General features: G+C 38.2%; 1 protein-coding gene across 3 annotated transcripts in view; it reads right to left on the minus strand.

Annotated features, from left to right (window-relative positions):
- The window catches only part of SATB1 (SATB homeobox 1), a 73,994-nt gene that overhangs the window by 34,189 nt on the left and 22,416 nt on the right, over positions 1-17,389 (minus strand). For all 3 annotated transcript variants that reach the window (XM_084282787.1, XM_084282786.1, XM_084282788.1), the window contains exons 6-8: positions 12,125-12,236; positions 9,163-9,617; positions 660-872 (exon numbers count right to left, since the gene is read on the minus strand). In XM_084282787.1, the coding sequence (XP_084138913.1) occupies positions 660-872; positions 9,163-9,617; positions 12,125-12,236 (780 nt within the window). The remainder of the gene's footprint in view (positions 1-659; positions 873-9,162; positions 9,618-12,124; positions 12,237-17,389) is intronic.

Genomic DNA, 17,389 nt, shown 5'->3' on the forward strand with positions numbered 1-17,389 from the left:
AGAAATAGTCCCACCAGATTTGATGGAAATCAATAGGAGTTTCATTTGAACATGAACTAAAGTTTTAAAGAATATATCCCAGTCTTTCAGAGCAGTGACTAGATCAAGGCTGTTTTTTTACCCAGCCCAAACTGGTGAAGGTGCCCCCAGCATTTTAGGAGGGAGTCTTCTCTCCCCAAGACCTTTAGCTTTACCTGTTTGTTTTCTGGAAGATATTTTTTAAGGCAATATGATGTGCTCATACTTCTGCTTTTCATTCCCACTCAGTTTAGTGGTCCAAATCCTTCAAAATCCCTATTTAAAACTCTATCATTAAAACAATACCTGAGAATTACAGGAAAAAATAAAGACAACAACAGAAAACCAGCATGTTCCTGGACCAAATAAAGCTCTTGTCTCAAAAGAAACAGCAAAAAACTCTGTGGGGGCCATAATGGATAGAGTTTATCTTAAAACTAGAAAATAGCTAGTAATGAACTGCTACTATCATCCATTACATTCCTTAAATTTAATTTGTGACATGCACTGCAAAATAATGATTCTGCGAGCGTTTAAAGAATTCAACAGCAAAAGCTGTCTTGTTCTGAAGAAAGGCATCACCCGGCAGGATATGGAGAAAGCACAACAAGCAAATCCAAAAGACAGAGAGAGCAGTTTACTTGTGGAGGCCGGCTAGGCGGTGTGCTTATGAGAGGTGCAGGGCCCATGGCAGAGGCTGCGTTCAAGCTCCTTTCTCTTTCGTCCTGGTAAATTCGATCTCGTTCGGCTTCTGGCAGCTGCAAGAAGTTCTGCATAGCCCGAAGGTTTACCAGCAAGGACTGCGAGGCAGTCTTGGGATCCTCTTCCTTTCGGAGGATTTCTGAGAGCAAGCCCTGTAAGGAGGGGGAGGAGAAAAAATGCTGGACAGTTAGCCTGGTGAAAACATCCTTTGCACAGCCGTTGCTCATCAGTCCTCCTTCCACTGGGCTTGGAACGAGAGCAGCCAAATGTACTATCCACTCCACACAGGAATATATTAATGGCAATTTAGGTAGCAGAGAAGAGAGCCTCAATTGTGCTCTTAATTTTATTAAGCATCTGTTTTACATACAACACAAACTGAATCTGCCTAATAGGTCTCCTTCCTTTTACTGGCTTAACTTGCCATGAAATCTTTCACAGTCGCCAGACAATCACAAGAAGTTAAGAGTAAGTAAAACACACATAGTCCAGAGGCATGATGCTGTGCTGTTCTCAGGCTTTCCAGGCAAAGCACATACCAAACCTAAAGAAATTGGCTTTCCACATTTCTAGCACTTTAAACAGCTCTTTGAAAGGAAGTGATATTCCACAGCTAATCTGAGAAGATAAACTCGTAATGGTCCTGTAGGCTTAACTGACTCAGGTCCATATTTTTAGTCTAAGTCAATACTTAGGTAAGAGAGTTTTATATCAGAGTTTAACAACAGGTGTAAAAACTGACTGTTGGCCACTGAAAGGCTAGAAGTGTGCCCCTCTCCTCCTCCCACCACCCTCATCCCCTCACCAGACCATCCTAATCCTCACCCTGTCCATTGCCTGGGCTGTTTATTTGAGTACCTGCTGTGCAGGTCCCACTTCCTAAGTCCATTTACTGTTGCTGTCTTTTGACAACTTTCAGAGCCCAACAATGATACACAAAAGTGAGCATTGGGGAGTGAAAGAAAGCCAGAATAAAGGGCATAGGCAGCAGTGAGCTGGGAATGGCAGGCTGCAGACGATAGCATGCTGCCGGCTCATACAGACCACGCCAGGTTCCCTGCGTAATCACTTCATCTCGGTTCTCAGCAATGGAGCAGGTCTGGCGGTCTGGGACACCTAATTACTCTAAAAGATGAAATATTTATGAACCTGTGAGTGCAACTAGAAGTTTAACGTCAACAGGTTCTTGAAGTCTCCCCCCTGCCAAATTCTCCTTTTAAATACGTCAGGCATACAAAATGCTCTGCTGTCTTGAAGTTACAAAACTTGCAGTAAGAAAACTGTAATTTCTGCAAAAGCAAACAAACTTCTTTTGAAAATACATGTTGTTGCCATGCAGGGACAAGGAGAGGCTTGGCCGGAGAGACTTCTAATGCCAGTGTAACAAGGGAACATGGATGTGACATTAAAGAACACAACCCAATGTTCCTTTTCCTAAAGGACATTTAAGTCATTTGGGGGTAATCGAGGTGTGAAGGGTGGAGGTGTAAGGAGGGAGTAATAAAAAAGCTAAGAGAGATGACTGACTGTAGATGGCCATTCACACAGAAAGCTACGGCCAAAGTATCAGCTCCTGATGATGAGTCTGATGCTCACACCTATGAAACCACCTATGGCAGTTGTCTTCTATCCCCCCAAATCCTTTTTTATCAGGCAAAAGCCCCTTATGGAGACACTGCTGCAAAGCCACTGCTCCCAGGCAGCTGTGCTCAGGCAGGCCAGCACCCACCAGCGTGGCTCTGAGCTGTTTGCCCCACTGCCCCTCTGCCTCCCAGGGGCAATGAGGACAGAGGTGCTAATCACTATGTTGGAACCACGTGGTCCTCATGACTCCATATGGGTCTGCAAACACAGGAGGGAAATGGGATGGAAAACACAAACCAACCTTCCAGCACTGAGTCTGAAAGATAATTTGGAGGTAAACTTTAAAAAATTATAATAATAATCTGGTGGATACTTTCTTACCACTGTTCTTCATCCCTCCTCTTTTCTGGTGTCCAGGCAGAAACTATTTAGAAGGTAAATAAATGGGTTACAGACAAAAGTATAATTTGGGTGGAGACAAAATTTTTAAATTTTGTATAGCCTCAACAATAGACTTATTAGCAAATATGGAAGTTAAATTCTTGTCTACAAGGTTAATGTACTTTTGTACTTAAGTACTCACACTGTTACTGCTTGTTAATGGTAGGGTTATACTCCCCATCCTCCAAAGAGCATTAAAAATGATTTTGTGCCACTGAAGAGAAGGCACAGCTGCCTGCAGAGCACAGGATGTATCATTATGGTGTAAACATGTGATTTCTGACTGCTCCTGTGCTGAAAACAAGTGCTCCAGGATTAAAAAGAAGAAAGGAAAACTAAACACAAGTGGACTGGTTACTGGCAGGAAGGAAGACTCCTTCCCAGCAACCCACTGTCAACCACAGAAAACGTCCTTGAAAAATACTTTGGACCATACTAGAAAATAATAAAAAAATAAAACTTTTTTTTACCCTCCCCTGTGTCTGTCAGTATAACAATTTATGCAGGAAGTGTCATTAGGTATTAATTCCCCTGTCTTTTCCCCATCACTGGCGTGAATCTTTGCATGAGCTGGGAGCACAGCATAGGACTCAGATGTGGAGAGAAGAGGGAAGATGAGAGTATGGGGAGAAGGCATGAGGAGGTGCTTGCTTTGAATGAAAAGGTCAGAATATGGATGCAAATAACAGCTGAAAAAGGTGTAGTACCAGGTACAGGGCAAGTCTTACAATACAGTTTGCCGGCTTTAAATAGTAATTTGTTGCTACTGCTTCAATTTTTTGAGCAACAAAATTCAGCTAAAGACTGTTGGACAACAAGTAAAATGGGAAAATCCTAGAAAGAATACATTGGCTCTTAAGTCTTGCCTCCTACATACAGTAATTTACCATTCATTATACTAGGCCTGAACTGGCTTGCAAAGCTGCAAGTCTTGGTGTGGTTTCCTGATATTATACCTCAGGTCACACAGAGGATCCATGCCATTTGGTATAGAGATTATAGAAACTGTCAGGCACAGAGTCCCCTTTGCTCATCCTCCCTCTTATTCTTTCACACTGGAAATGTATTTTCTTAAGATGTTACTAGGATCCATTGAAAAAAGAAAGTTTACACATCATCACAAGTATAATTCATTACTAATTGCACAAAAATGTTCAATAAATATTATCAGTGCTTTCAAAAGCTAATTATGAATTCTTTAAAACTGGAGATAAACGAAAGTGTCTGCCAAAGTGAACAAAAACGCTGCCTGTCTGGCCCCCAGTTTGTCTCCTCTTTGAATGTAATCATTGATTCAAATAGATTTTATCAGCCTCACAGAACTTCAAAGCTTCCAGAAGAAAAATGCAATTTACCCAAACCTCCCCAAAATATGCAGAACGTCCTCGAATGCTATCTGCCTCCATCGTGGGGTGCTTAAGCCCCATGTCCAGGTGGAGGATTATTTGCAAGCTCCACCCACAGGCCTGGATCCCCGCCAAGGAAGTTATAAGCAGACACATTTATCTATGTCGCTTAGTAGCAAGAGGAGAGCCGTCATGATAGTGTAATAGCACCTTTTTACCTTTTATTCAATAGTGATATGGATAGTGTGCTTTTTCTTAAATTACAGTACGAAGAATTATATGAATACAGTGGCAATTTCTGTTATACTTAAGCAGGCAAATTTCTCTCTACCACATAATTTACAGAACTCAAATTCAATAAAACATTACATGATGGTCCATTACTGTTATCAATTTTGAATAATCCATCTTCATTTTTCATTTTACTGGAAAATAAAGTGTGCCAAAGACAAAGTGGAAGAAAAAAAAAGTGCCTGAGAAGGTGGTTGGTGTAAACTTGGATTTTGTTTTAAAATTACGTGGAACCATTTATCGCATCCAAGTGTTCTCCTCTGAAACAACAGTTGCCCAGAATTAGTATGAGCAAAGTCCTAAATACACAGAAGTTTTCACATAGGAGAGAAGGCATTATACATTAACAAAATGCGATAAATCCTGGCAGCTAATATTTTAAACAAGTATGGGGGTGAAGGAGAAAGGAGGGGGAGAGAAAGGTATCTGGCAGAAATACTGAGAAGTACTCAAAAACCTTGAGATGTAAAACTGTCACTTGTGGGAAGAGAAGAATTACAATAGTCAGACATGGCAAAAGCAGCAGAAAGCACTCCCCCTCCTTTCACGATGATGGAGATGAGAGGTCACCTCCGTACAGCAGAACCTGAGCTCAAGCAGCAAATGTTATGGTTGAAAGTGTACACAAACAAAGGCAGGCAATTCGGAGTTACAGTTCCAACCACAACCATGACTAACACCTCCTCACTTGCGCAGCACGTAGATGTCACTGTGCCATGCACCAGGTTAAGTTATGCCTTCAAGTCAAATGTCAGACTCGCTGGTGGGAACCAAAGCTTTCAATTTCCTGACTCATGTTTGCATTTACAAACACTGCAGAAATTGGCGAGGAGTTTGTTTATTTGTCTAAGACTCCGAAGGTGGTTCAGAGGAACAAATTCTGATGCTCCTCTCCAGCTCTTTCAAGAAGAACCAAGCAGCGTGAAAAGCCTCCTGGTTTAACAGGAGCACTGCAGGGGCAGACTGAGCCTATCTGCTGGGGGAGTCTGTGGAACAGGCTGGAGCAGGGTCACTGCGCTTTGCTGCAAACACCATTTCTGCCCAGCAAAGTGCCTGGGAAAAAGCTGAACCATCCAGTATACCGACAGCAGCTGGAAAAGATATTAAATTTATTAATTCAGCTGAATGGCAACTGAAATTTAATTTACTGAAATTTTTGAAATGTATAGCTCAATTTACCAAAATTGCTCTAGCAAGTTGAGAGACTGGCACACACATTTGGTAGCCAAGATTGAGGTGAAACTTGGACCTGCTTGCACAGATCCTGACTCAACAAACTTTTCCAGGGTGCATTACAAAGCGATACTAACAGGATTCAGCCTGTTTCTTTGCAGCCAGTGAGCTGGAATAGCAACTGCTGAAGGACAAATAAAACTTCAGACCTCACTGTGCACTGAAGCCTTCCTAGCAGGCCTACTGTGAAATTTCTTGCAAGGAGAGGCGTTCCAGCCTCCAAAGCTACTTCTGCTGCCCACAACAATTGTGCTATTGTGCACATATGGTGCACGCAAGTTATAGCTTTCTGGCCTCCTCTTTGATTAAACTTTGCAAGGCACATTCCTGAAAAATGCACGGTTTTGAAACTACCATTTTGAAGGTATGGGTAGGGTGGAAATTATCCAAGAAGAGATTAAAAACACTGAACACCCTTACAATTTTCTTAGGTGTGGCTGAGGTTTCTTCTGTCCTATTAATAGACATTAATTTAGAAACAAAAAACAACAACAAAAAACACCAAATGATTTAGTTCTCAGTAGTAATTTTATCATTTTTTTTTCCTTTGGGCTAAGCGGAAGCAGAAATATTTCCAGGCAATACTTTTGCCCCAAGATAAAAATTAAAAACATCTTGAAAATGATGGCAAAATGATGAACTACTATCTAAGCTGGTAGAACCACCCCGCATTTACCCTCTGCACCCTCCCCCCCCCCCCCCCCCCCCCCCAAACAAAACCACAAATTCTGTATTCATACTACAAAGCAGAAATGCATAAAATGAGGTACCAACATATTCAGCCAACTCAACTGAAGTTCATCTTTATTGCCAAAACACTAAGCTAAATTACTCTGAGTTTACAATTCACTTCCTTCCGTAACTTTTACAGTGAAAGCAAATCTCTCTCCTCATCTGAGACCATATCTTAATATCAGATTTATTTTTTATTTTTTTTTAGTGCAGAACTACTGACTGATTTCGGTGAGATCTGCCTTCAACAACTGATGGCATGATATAGTCCCTGGACATGGCACAAATATGCTTATAGCAGTTTCAAAAATGTCAGTGGTAAGCCTGAGCTAGCTTTTTATCTTGGAAAAGAGTAGATAAATTTAAACAAGCATTTTCACTTGCTTTAGAAAAAAAAAAAGTCAGAAGATATTTCATCAATATTAGAAAACAACTTCTAAACAGCAACAGTTATTAAAGTGCTGCCTTAATTTTAGTTAAATGTGATATATCCTTGAATAAGCTGTGATAAATTCTGAAGCACAGCAAGCAAAACAAATTTTCGTGCTTTCATATAAAAACCACAGGTGACTATACCCGTACTTATACTTGGATGTTAGCTGTTCCTGTGGGTACAATGGCAATTTTCAGTTTTGCAAAGGTGAAATGTGCCAAAAGCAAACTCCTCTGGATTTCAGTGGGGCTTCACTTGTATATGAAAAGTATACTGACTTATTTCTTCACCATACTGAGGCTAATGTTGCCTAGGCTCCTAGTATTTTTCCTTTCTATTCCCTACGTTGGCCACAATAAGTAACAAATACTGCAAATAGTTATGTAGCTAAATGCAAATACTAATTTGATTAGCTAACACAATTTGTAGGATATGGGGATATCCTACAAAGAACTCTGTGTTCTTTCAAGTTGATTTGGTTGAATATTGCCAAAATATATTACAAATACATATATTTCATATATTTCATATATTTCAATCCATTTCTGGATTTTTTTCAACGTTTGTTTTTTGATTTCTTCCCAGTTTTGGGTCACTTTGAATAGCACATTCTTCCTAGCTGGTTAACTACAGTGTCTGTGGAAGAACTGTACTTTAAAAAAATATTTAATAACTTTGGTAGTAACAAAAATGTCTAGTAATCAGGAATCAGTATTTGCACTAGAAATCTGGCTCTACTGTTGCTTTCATCCCATCTTGAGAGCATGTTTATGCAGAACGTCATATAAATTCAATGTCCAGTCAGAACGAATTGTCCTTGTACTTCAGATACATACTGTTCAAAAACAAGCAATAGACCAAAGACCAAAACTGCATGAGAAAACTGAACAAATGATTTTGGAAGGGGGAGGAAGCTGAGAGAAAAAAAAATTGTTTTTAGACAAGTCTGAGAAATAAGTAAATAATAAATGATTTATTTTCTGAATTATTTGGCAGCTGCAAACTGTGGTAACTTGAAACTACTATTAGTATTTTGATACTTTAAAGTATCAATACCCAAAATACTACTTATTGTATTAAACAAATCTCTATGTCACTTATTTATAAATATAACAACTGACACTGCCTAAATTTATGTAAGCTGTGTGAGTTCATGTATCCCATGTTATAAAAGACCCAAATCTTCAAAGTCTCCTCTGCTGTTAAGAGGAAAGACACAAGGACACATACACAGCTCTACAGAGAATTCACCTCATAACTGTACTTCCTTTCAGTTGTAAAAACTGAAGGATGTAAAAAATAAAGGTAATAATAATAATTCTGAATGATTACCAATAACATGCTGATTCAAATCTGGTACAAGTGCATATGAAATATTTTTTATTCTCTAAGTCTGAAACATCAACAAGAGAATCTTGAATTATAATTTTTATTATATTCTACAATGGGCAAATACTTGTTCCCTAAGTTAAAAATGTGAAATCCAAAACAAATTTACCTATATCCTTTAAAAATATTTCTTATAAGGAAATCCTATTTTATTTTCTGTTAAAACAGACTTTTTAAATTTTGAGATCTTATTTGCTTTGGGTATACTGACGTTTCTTTCATAACTTCTGCTTGATTAAATTCCATGCAACATGGCATTAAGTTAAATTCATTAAACAGAATAAATTATAACAGGGTTAGCTTCTAAAACAGGTGTAAAAAATAACACATTTTAGTGTTACTTATCAGCTTTGCTAGGGCTAGTTTTTTCTGCATTGAAGAGCCGAAGTATATGCTCTGACGTGGACATCAGCAATCTCAGAAACTACTGATTTTGCAACAAACTGCAAAAACACATAAGAGCAGAAGATCTAAAAATAAAGCTTTTTTTTTTTTTTTTTTTTTTTTTGTAAATTAGGTCTTTTCAGAAAGTTCCAATGAGTCATGTCGTTAAGACTTTTACTAGAAAATAATAAACACAAATAAGGAAAAGAAAATAGGTAGTTCAGTGCATGCATGTGATCAGTACTGGCATACCTTTACAACACAACGGCAATCTGTTGGGTGACTTTGTGAATGATCACAAAGAGCTATTCATTCCCTTTCCAGGGAAGATGGAGAGGAACCAAGATATCTCTAAAAACAACATGTATTTCCACAAACCTATCACCGTGGATTTCTGTACTGTATCAACATGGACACTGGTCCTATAAGGAAGTGTGGTTCCTTCACAGGAGCTAAGTGACAAGACAGAATTGAAGATAGAGACTTAAAAGGTGATAATTACTGAATATGTAAATTAATTAATGAGAGAGAGAGAAAAAAAAAAAAAAGAGAGAGAGAGAGAAAGAGAAGAGGCTGCTAGATTTAAAAGAGCAAGAAAAAAACACTGACCTGAGTTCGGTTAAAAGCCACGCGTGCAAATACTGCCTGTGAGATTCCTGCTCGTTTCAGTTCATCACGGACCCACTGGTAGATTTCGGAAGACACCTCTGTGTTTGTTGAGACCTGCTGCTCCAACGGCTTGTTCATGGATCTACTGACAGGAGGAGGGTGGTTCAAGTACTGTTGATTTAAGGACTGCTGGGCTAGAAGTCTGTTCACTGCATACTGCTGGTTCAGCAACTGGGCCATTACCAGCTGCTGATTTACCAGCTGAGGGCTAATGGGAGTAGATACAAGTCCAGGGTGCAGGTTTGGAAGCGGGGTCCGAACTGATGGTTGACTACCATGAGAAAGCTGAACAGGGGATGGAGGCTGTTCGGCTGTGTTCCCTGGGACCGGCTGCTGACCGAAGTTGACATGGTTGGCACCTTGCTGGGATAGTTCAGAAAGGCTATCCATCTCAACTATGGTGGAAAAGAAACATTGAAAAAGCCAACATAAGACTGAAAATCACAAACTTCATGATCCTAGCAAGACATGCTAACAAAAATATATAAATACAAACTAGCTCAACATTCATGGTTGAGCTTACAATATTCTCCAGCCTAGATCTGTAAGTGCATAAGATCACTGTTGCTGTTATTTGCCTTCAAAATAGCTACAAATAATGGTGTAGTGGATATTTAAACAAACAAAAACAAACACCACCAACAAAAAACACAACAAATTGCCCATCACTGTCACCAAGCCATTGGAGGAACCAGCAGAACATCAGAGCCAAAACAATGTGCTGGAAACCACATATGGCAAAGGAGTCACTGCTAGAGAGCTTTGCAAAAGTGCAATGCACCAATTGCCAACCAAACCAGGAGCATGTGGCTACAGAGGACATCCCCACAGTGAGGGATGCAGGGTGCTTCAGGCATGGCAGCAAACAACCAGAAGAGGGGCAAAAATGGGAAATCCCTCTGTATGCTCCAGAAGTGGCAAGTAAAATGGTGAGAGTATCTGTGCAAAGAGTAAGGAGGGTTGTTACTGGAAAACTCACCCAGATTGGAGAGAGAAGCCCCAGTGACTGGTTTTGCTTCTCCTGTGGGGTCCCTGCCACTACATCTGCAGTTCTTAGCCACTGGAAATCTGTAACAAGCAGGGTGTGGTGTAGACCTCCCCATGCTTGCTAATTTCTAGATGCAGCATCAATTGTATGGGACTGCTAGGAACTAGTATAATTTATGTAAATTACACAGATGGGCTGCTTTATCTTGCAACCATGTACGCATGTTTTTTTTTCAGTGACTTGCAACATGGTTGATTTTTTTTTTCCTATATTAACTCATCTGCCTTGACACACCCTCCTTTTTAATTAACAACACAGTTTTTTAAACTACAGAGTTCTTCCAGCTCCTCTCTCATGTGTGATAAGACAATACAGAATAACTCTAGCTTAATGTAAAGGAGTCTCACTTTTACCAGTATACGTCACTTTTTCATTTTAAACAACCTCAGTTTTAGAGGTTTAGCAATGCTGGTCTGGAAATAGCTTTAAGAAAACATGCTTTATTTAAGAACCAAAAAGCTAGTATCTTCATGAAAGTGTTGTAGCTATTTTTTCTTATACAGTAAATCATAGTTAACAAGGATAAGGCAATATCTGTACTTTTCATAGTGGCTATGATCTTCACTAACAGGTATTCAGTACAAAACACCCTTTTCTCCACAAAAATAACTGGAAGAAGAAATCAACACCTGGACTCCCACCCACAGCCTGCCCTCCCCTGTTGTCCTAAGCATGAATATATGCACACGTTTCCTGTGTCCCCAAATGAACAGATGATGAAACTATCTTGGAAGGTCACATAAGGAGAATTCTGCAGGGGTTGCCCCATGCATGGGCCCCACAGCAGGAATGCCGCTACAATGGGGCTGGAAGGAGGTGCTGTGGGATGGTCAGCCCCCATGCAGGCACTGCTGACATGGACCGCCTCAAACCAAGTGCAGTCATGCAGGTCCTAGGAAGGCTATAAACCCTTAGAGCAGTTCAATTTTGCACACAAGGTACAAAGTAGATGAAGGAGAGAAGCTGCCTATTTCCACCAGCAGAAAGTAGAGATCAACCTAAGTGGGCCGTTCATTTGGAACAGTAATTCAAACAATTATCACAAAAGTGATTCATTGTCTTCATTACAGCCTTAAGCTATAAAAGGCAAGGAACCTGTTTTGGTAGATAAATGATTTTTCTCCAAATACTAACAGGTAAGTCAGGCCAAAATTTGGTCCAAACTGAGGTACCATTTCTTCATTCTGCTGAAAACTATGTAGAAATTTTCTGACATAAAATGTTCAAAATTATGTTAATAGCTTTAATAAATAGTTTTAAAAAGGGACGTCATAGAAAGATAAAAGGTATTATAGAATTAATATGTCCCAGTGATATATTTTTCTCTCCACTACTTTACTCATGATTACTACAACAAGCAAATGATTGTCACAACAACTACTTGCTAATATGAACCAAAATCAGGGTCCCAAAGTTAAAGAAATATATGAATTCATGAAATTATAGCATTCTTCTTGAAATGCAGTGATAGTTATAGAAGCCTTTTTCTTTAAATATACATTAGCCAGAGCAAGAAAAAAATACATACATTAAAGAAACCAGTCCATCACAGTTCCAGGAACAAGTTTTTTAAACAATTATTCTGGGCTGTAGAAGATCTCTAGATTTACAGAATGACAGCTTTACATCTCTGGCAAACCAAGTCAGTTTGGCTGTTTCAATAGCAAATATTTATTTAAATGAATTCTTTCACTATATATGTACTTTCTACATCTACTCATCAAAAGCATCCTAAACTTATCATGAAGGGGCCTGGCTTCTTATATGACTGTGACAGACCTCAACTTGACACATAATGGTATGTTATGTATCTACCATCATGGCATTTTTTTTTTTTAATTTTTTTTTGCTTACCCATCATATCTTTTGCCTTCTTGAAATGTTTATACCACCTTCCAAATTCCTGACATTTTGCTGCTGAGACATTTGCATAGTAAGTGCTGTTCACAATGGAAGAAATCATACTCTGCGTGAAAAGGGGAGAAGAAAAAAAATAATCTGTAATATAGAGCAGTACAAGTCAAAGCACAAATTATTTCAATTGTTGAAACCATTATATTTTTAGAGTTTGAGAACCATATTGCATTTTGATCCTGTTGTCCAAAGCCTTTTAAAAAACTCATTAATTGAGCATAAAACCAAACCAAGGTTTATTATAAATGAGAGCAAAAAAAGCAGATGTACTACGGGAAGAACAAAGTTATCGACCAAGAAACATCAGGCCATGGGATGGGCTCTGGATGGAAAATGCTAATCATGAAAGTGCCTTTTGTTTGTGCTATTTCTGCTTTTAAATTTGATTGACCCTTCACATACCAACACAAGTTTACAGGAATACAATTGCTACACTGAGTCTAGGTATGTAATGATGCCCAAGGAATCCATGTCCATTCCCTTTGCACCACTTACATACAGCGCAGAAGCTGGAAAATCACAGGACCAAAGTTTATCTGAATGTGTTATTGGTAGGGTAAAACAAAATGATTTCTGGAAGGATAAAATACACACGTAACTACCTAAATCAAACCCAGACTTGCTTTTCCTAAAGAGGGCATTTTAAGTGATTCACAGAAAGAGGCGTATGAAACTCTCATTGTCATGTCTAATTCTGTAAGTGAATATTAGCTATAAAATAGACTAAAGGATGATAGAGATTTTTTTTTTCCTCAAAGGTTCTCGAGATATCAAATAGCTACAGTGAGAAATTTACCTTCTGCTCAGTTTTAACCAATTTTAAAACAGTAGAATTTACAATGCCTAAAACTTTCAGTTCTAGTACATTCTTTTTAAAAAAATCAATTAAAACCAAGCCTTTCAAAATGAGGTGTTGTTCCAACATGAAAATTATATTTGGTTTATGATACACTAATAACAAAATTAGCAAATGTTATTCCAATAGACTGAACTTTGCCACCCTTTAGATTTCTATGAGGAAAGTAGATTCTTTTAGCTTATCTAGAGGAATCATCCAACATATTGAGAAAACAATGACATTCAAAAAGACAAAGCTTTGATTATTTTGTTTCTTTGCTATTCAGCATGTAACATTTAGCTATATTTGTGCTGTCATAAAATCAATGTACAGCATGAACTCTTTGTTAAAAAAATTGCAATAACCACTAGAAGAAACAGTTTGGAGTAAAAATACAATAAATATTACTCTAAGTCTTCTCTTATAAGGCTAGTTCAGCTTTTGATTCAAAGGACCTTGATTATTGATCTTAGTGAAGTTCATTATAACCATTTGTTTTCTAACATTACACAGTAACACGCTATTTGTAGAGTCTCAAAACTGCTGGAGTGAGGCGGTACTACTTACGCCAAATGTAGATACCCTTTACCCATCAGGTAGCTATTTTAGTATTTTTCTGAATCACCAAAATTCTCACCATTCCTTGATATTAATCTGGCACTTCTGAAATTAACTATAACCATTTTGCAAGTGATATAAAAGGAGATTGAAATCTTAATAGACTACTGCAACTTTAGCCTGAATGACCTGAACCAAGCTCAGCTGAACCCAATTTCAATTTCTAACATAATAGCAGTATCATTAACGTCTACAACTTATAAAATTATTGTTTAAGCTCTTTTACAGATTAAACCACTTAAAACATGGGCACATGATATAAATTGTGTGATTAAAAAAAGCTTCTGTAGACCTGAACTGACAAATTATATGAATGTATAGTATATGCAAAACTTGCAGATCTGTATGTACAAAATGGGGAACTGCAACTTTAATAGGCCACTTTCCCATATCTGCATGTATTTTGTGGATGGCGTTTAGACTTCATGATGTTTTTCCTTTATTTTATTTTGTCTATCTCAGATGTCTTCTCCTGCTCAAGTAACTTTATTAAGCACGAAAACATGTAGATGGATAATAATTTTAATAAATTACCTATTACCGATGAATATGATTGTCTAAGATTTCCTATTCCACCCCTCCATGTCATTTTACGAAGATATGCCAATGACATGGCAGTTTGTGATATCCCCTGCTTCTTCAGAAACAAATATAATGCAGTTAATTTGTTTTACAACCAAATAGGGGACTAGTCGGTTTAAATAACAGTGCTAGGAATTTCAGCTTCTTTGACACAATGTGAATCTGATACTCTGATGGCTGAATAGTGGGATTTTATTCTAAATCTTCAAAGTAGATAAAAAATATCATAGACATTACCTACACATTTTAAAATGAAAATTATCCTGCTTTTTCTTTGAGAACACTCATGCAAACTTTCGAGCGATATTACATACACTAAAAATCCTCATCAGGAAGAATCAATGATTTATTTACTAATTCACTGAAGGCAAAATTTTACAAGCCAGATAAAATATTACTACCTTGTTAACTCAGAAAATAACTTGACAACATTGCATTTCATTGTTTCTATTCCTTATATATTATCTTGTCATCAAATCTTCAGTCACATCAGTGCAGAGAGATGCACTTTGCTATAGAAATTCCTATAGAATTCTTGTTGCTGTGTAATTCTTATACGTTTTAGTGATAGTCTATCTATACAGATGCCCACTATGTTTAGGGACTAAAACTGAATATAAAACCCTCTAAGTTAATGGTCTTCAGAGATTTACACTCTAGACTAGAGGTACATTGTTTAACAAGTTTTTCTTATTTCCCTGGTCACTACATGTGAGGAGCTCCCAATGTCTGGCTTTAGGCTTATCAGTAATCAAAGTGGGAATGATTGTATTTGAAGCATACTCTGGTACTACTGTACATAGGTATTGCTTATCTGTGAGCCACAGAGGAAGATACTTTCCATGTACAAGGATGACGAATATAAATGCATCACACAAATATCAGGCGTATTCAAATGCATCACATTCATCACTCATAATTTCATTTCTTTTTCACACGTCGCCAAGAAAATTGATAGAATGCAAAAACTGGTCACAGATCCACAGTCTTAACACATCTCCTAGAAGTTTACCCTTGAAAGCAAGTTGCAAGACTTCAAGATCACAAATTTCCCTCTCTCGCCTCCCTCCATCGCTCCCCCCAGACACGGCGTTTACAGTCCTGCTCCGAGAATCAGAAGATCTAGTCTGAAATGGTGCCACCTTCACAGAAATCCCACTATTCTGGAATGATACCATCTGCTGCAGCCCAAGTGCTCTTTTTTTAGCCAAATAAGTTAATTATAATTAGGCATCCAACAACTGTGTGGAGGTAGGGGTAGAATTCACTGTGAAGTTCAGCTGAGGTTCATTCCATGTAGCTTGAACCAAATCCCATTCTCTCGGGGATATTAAATATCAGAGAATTGAAAACTAGGCACCGTAATTTCTCAAATAAGTTGGGGAACTCTCTGGGGAAAGACCTTAAATCTCAGCCAGAATCGCTTTCATACGCCCATCAAGTAAAAACTGATAAAACAGCAGCATCAGACACTTTTCATGTTGTGTCAGAAACTAATGCAAGGTGTGTCCTGCAAGCCAAGGCAAGGGCCCATGCCTTTCATGCTGGCCAGTTGCTTCAGCCACCAGCACAGGTGCTACCAGGGAAGCATTTGTGAGTCATTTCCTCTAGTACTGCTCTCCGACCAGGTGAAGCATTGTTCAATCATTGCTAAAAGTATACTGTTGTCCTTTTTGCAAAACAACAAAAACAATGTTAATCAGGTTAATTCAATCATCTAAACCAAAACTGTTCATGCTTTTCTGCCAAATCAACCAACCACAGCAAAATCTGTTATCAGTGATTGCTCAGCTTCCAGTCAAAAAAGCTTTTAACCCCCACAGTCCCAAAACTTCCCCCTAAATAACCTTAAAATTATTTTTATATGGGCAGAATGAGGTTGTTTTCATGCCTCATGAAGGGGTAGTTGGGCTGCAGTATTTACACAAAACAAATATGTGGTAACTGACTTAGCAGAGAGGAACAGGCACAGCAGCTTCCTAAAACACCACGGCTGAATTAGATATTGGGGATTCCTGTGCAAATGAAGCATTCCCCTCAAAAGCAGCATTGTAACCCAAACTTATTTAGGCCTTCCAGGATGTTTAACTATGAGGAGGGAAAAAAAAATCCAAGCGTTTCTGCAACTCATTCATCGGTGTTTAAAGCTTCAAGCCTGCTCAGTGGAAGGGGCAAGGGCTGCAACAACTTATTTACACAATTATCTAAATACGATTAAACAGCTGATGGACAAATATTAAACTGGAAAATGTATAGTCATTTCAGCTTAATGTAATCCTCTTTCTGTAAACACCCAAGATGATTTTTTTTCAACCAGAACAGTCCTGACATCTCATAAGCCTAAGGGTGAATAGCAAGAGATTGTTTTTGATAGTTATAAATATTCAAAAGACATGCAGACCATCTGCTTTCATAATACAGGTAAAGCAAGACTGAAATGGTGACTGCTGTATAAAAATGGTTCTTTTAACAAAGTCTTCCTCTCCTCGAAAACTATAAAGACAGATGTCAAAAACTGTTTACACAGGGTAATCAGGAGCGTGCAAAATGTAATATTCCTTTTACACACAGTGCTTGCTAAAGAGATTTTTTTTTCTTTTTCTTCCCATCTGTGTGTTGCAACACATTTCTACAAGTTAAAAACATTTTTTCAAACAGAGATCTCATGAATACCCAAAAACATGCTATCTGGTTTCTGAATGCTAATTAATTTCAACTAAGGAATCTGATTTTTTTTTTTTTTTTCCTGTAGGAAGGAATGCATGCTTTTGAAATGGAGCACTTCAACAATAACAGCCACTGAAAACAGAACACCCCACAAGTTTAATTTTGCACGAGTTTGACACTGGCTATTTTCACAACTGTTTTGCATTCAAACCCGCATCTGCTAAATCTGGCTATAAGACAGGCAGGAGCTGTTCTCCTGCTTTTCAAATGAGATTTTATTTATGTTTTACTATTTATCAAGTTTTTCAGCATAAAGCCTTGTAACATCATAATGGTTTTGTCAAGTGATAAGTAGAAGGTACCTTGTCTTCCAAGCAGAATATGAACAGTGCTGCCCATAAACCTTACAGTCAATTTTCAGAGCTGAAACACTAATCTTGACAGTAACCTTTTAATGTATTATATTAATGGCAGAGAGGCGTTAAGCACCTTTTTTATAA

Source organism: Netta rufina (genome assembly GCF_964035555.1).
Source record: "Netta rufina genome assembly, chromosome: 2".
Lineage (NCBI taxonomy): Eukaryota > Metazoa > Chordata > Aves > Anseriformes > Anatidae > Netta > Netta rufina.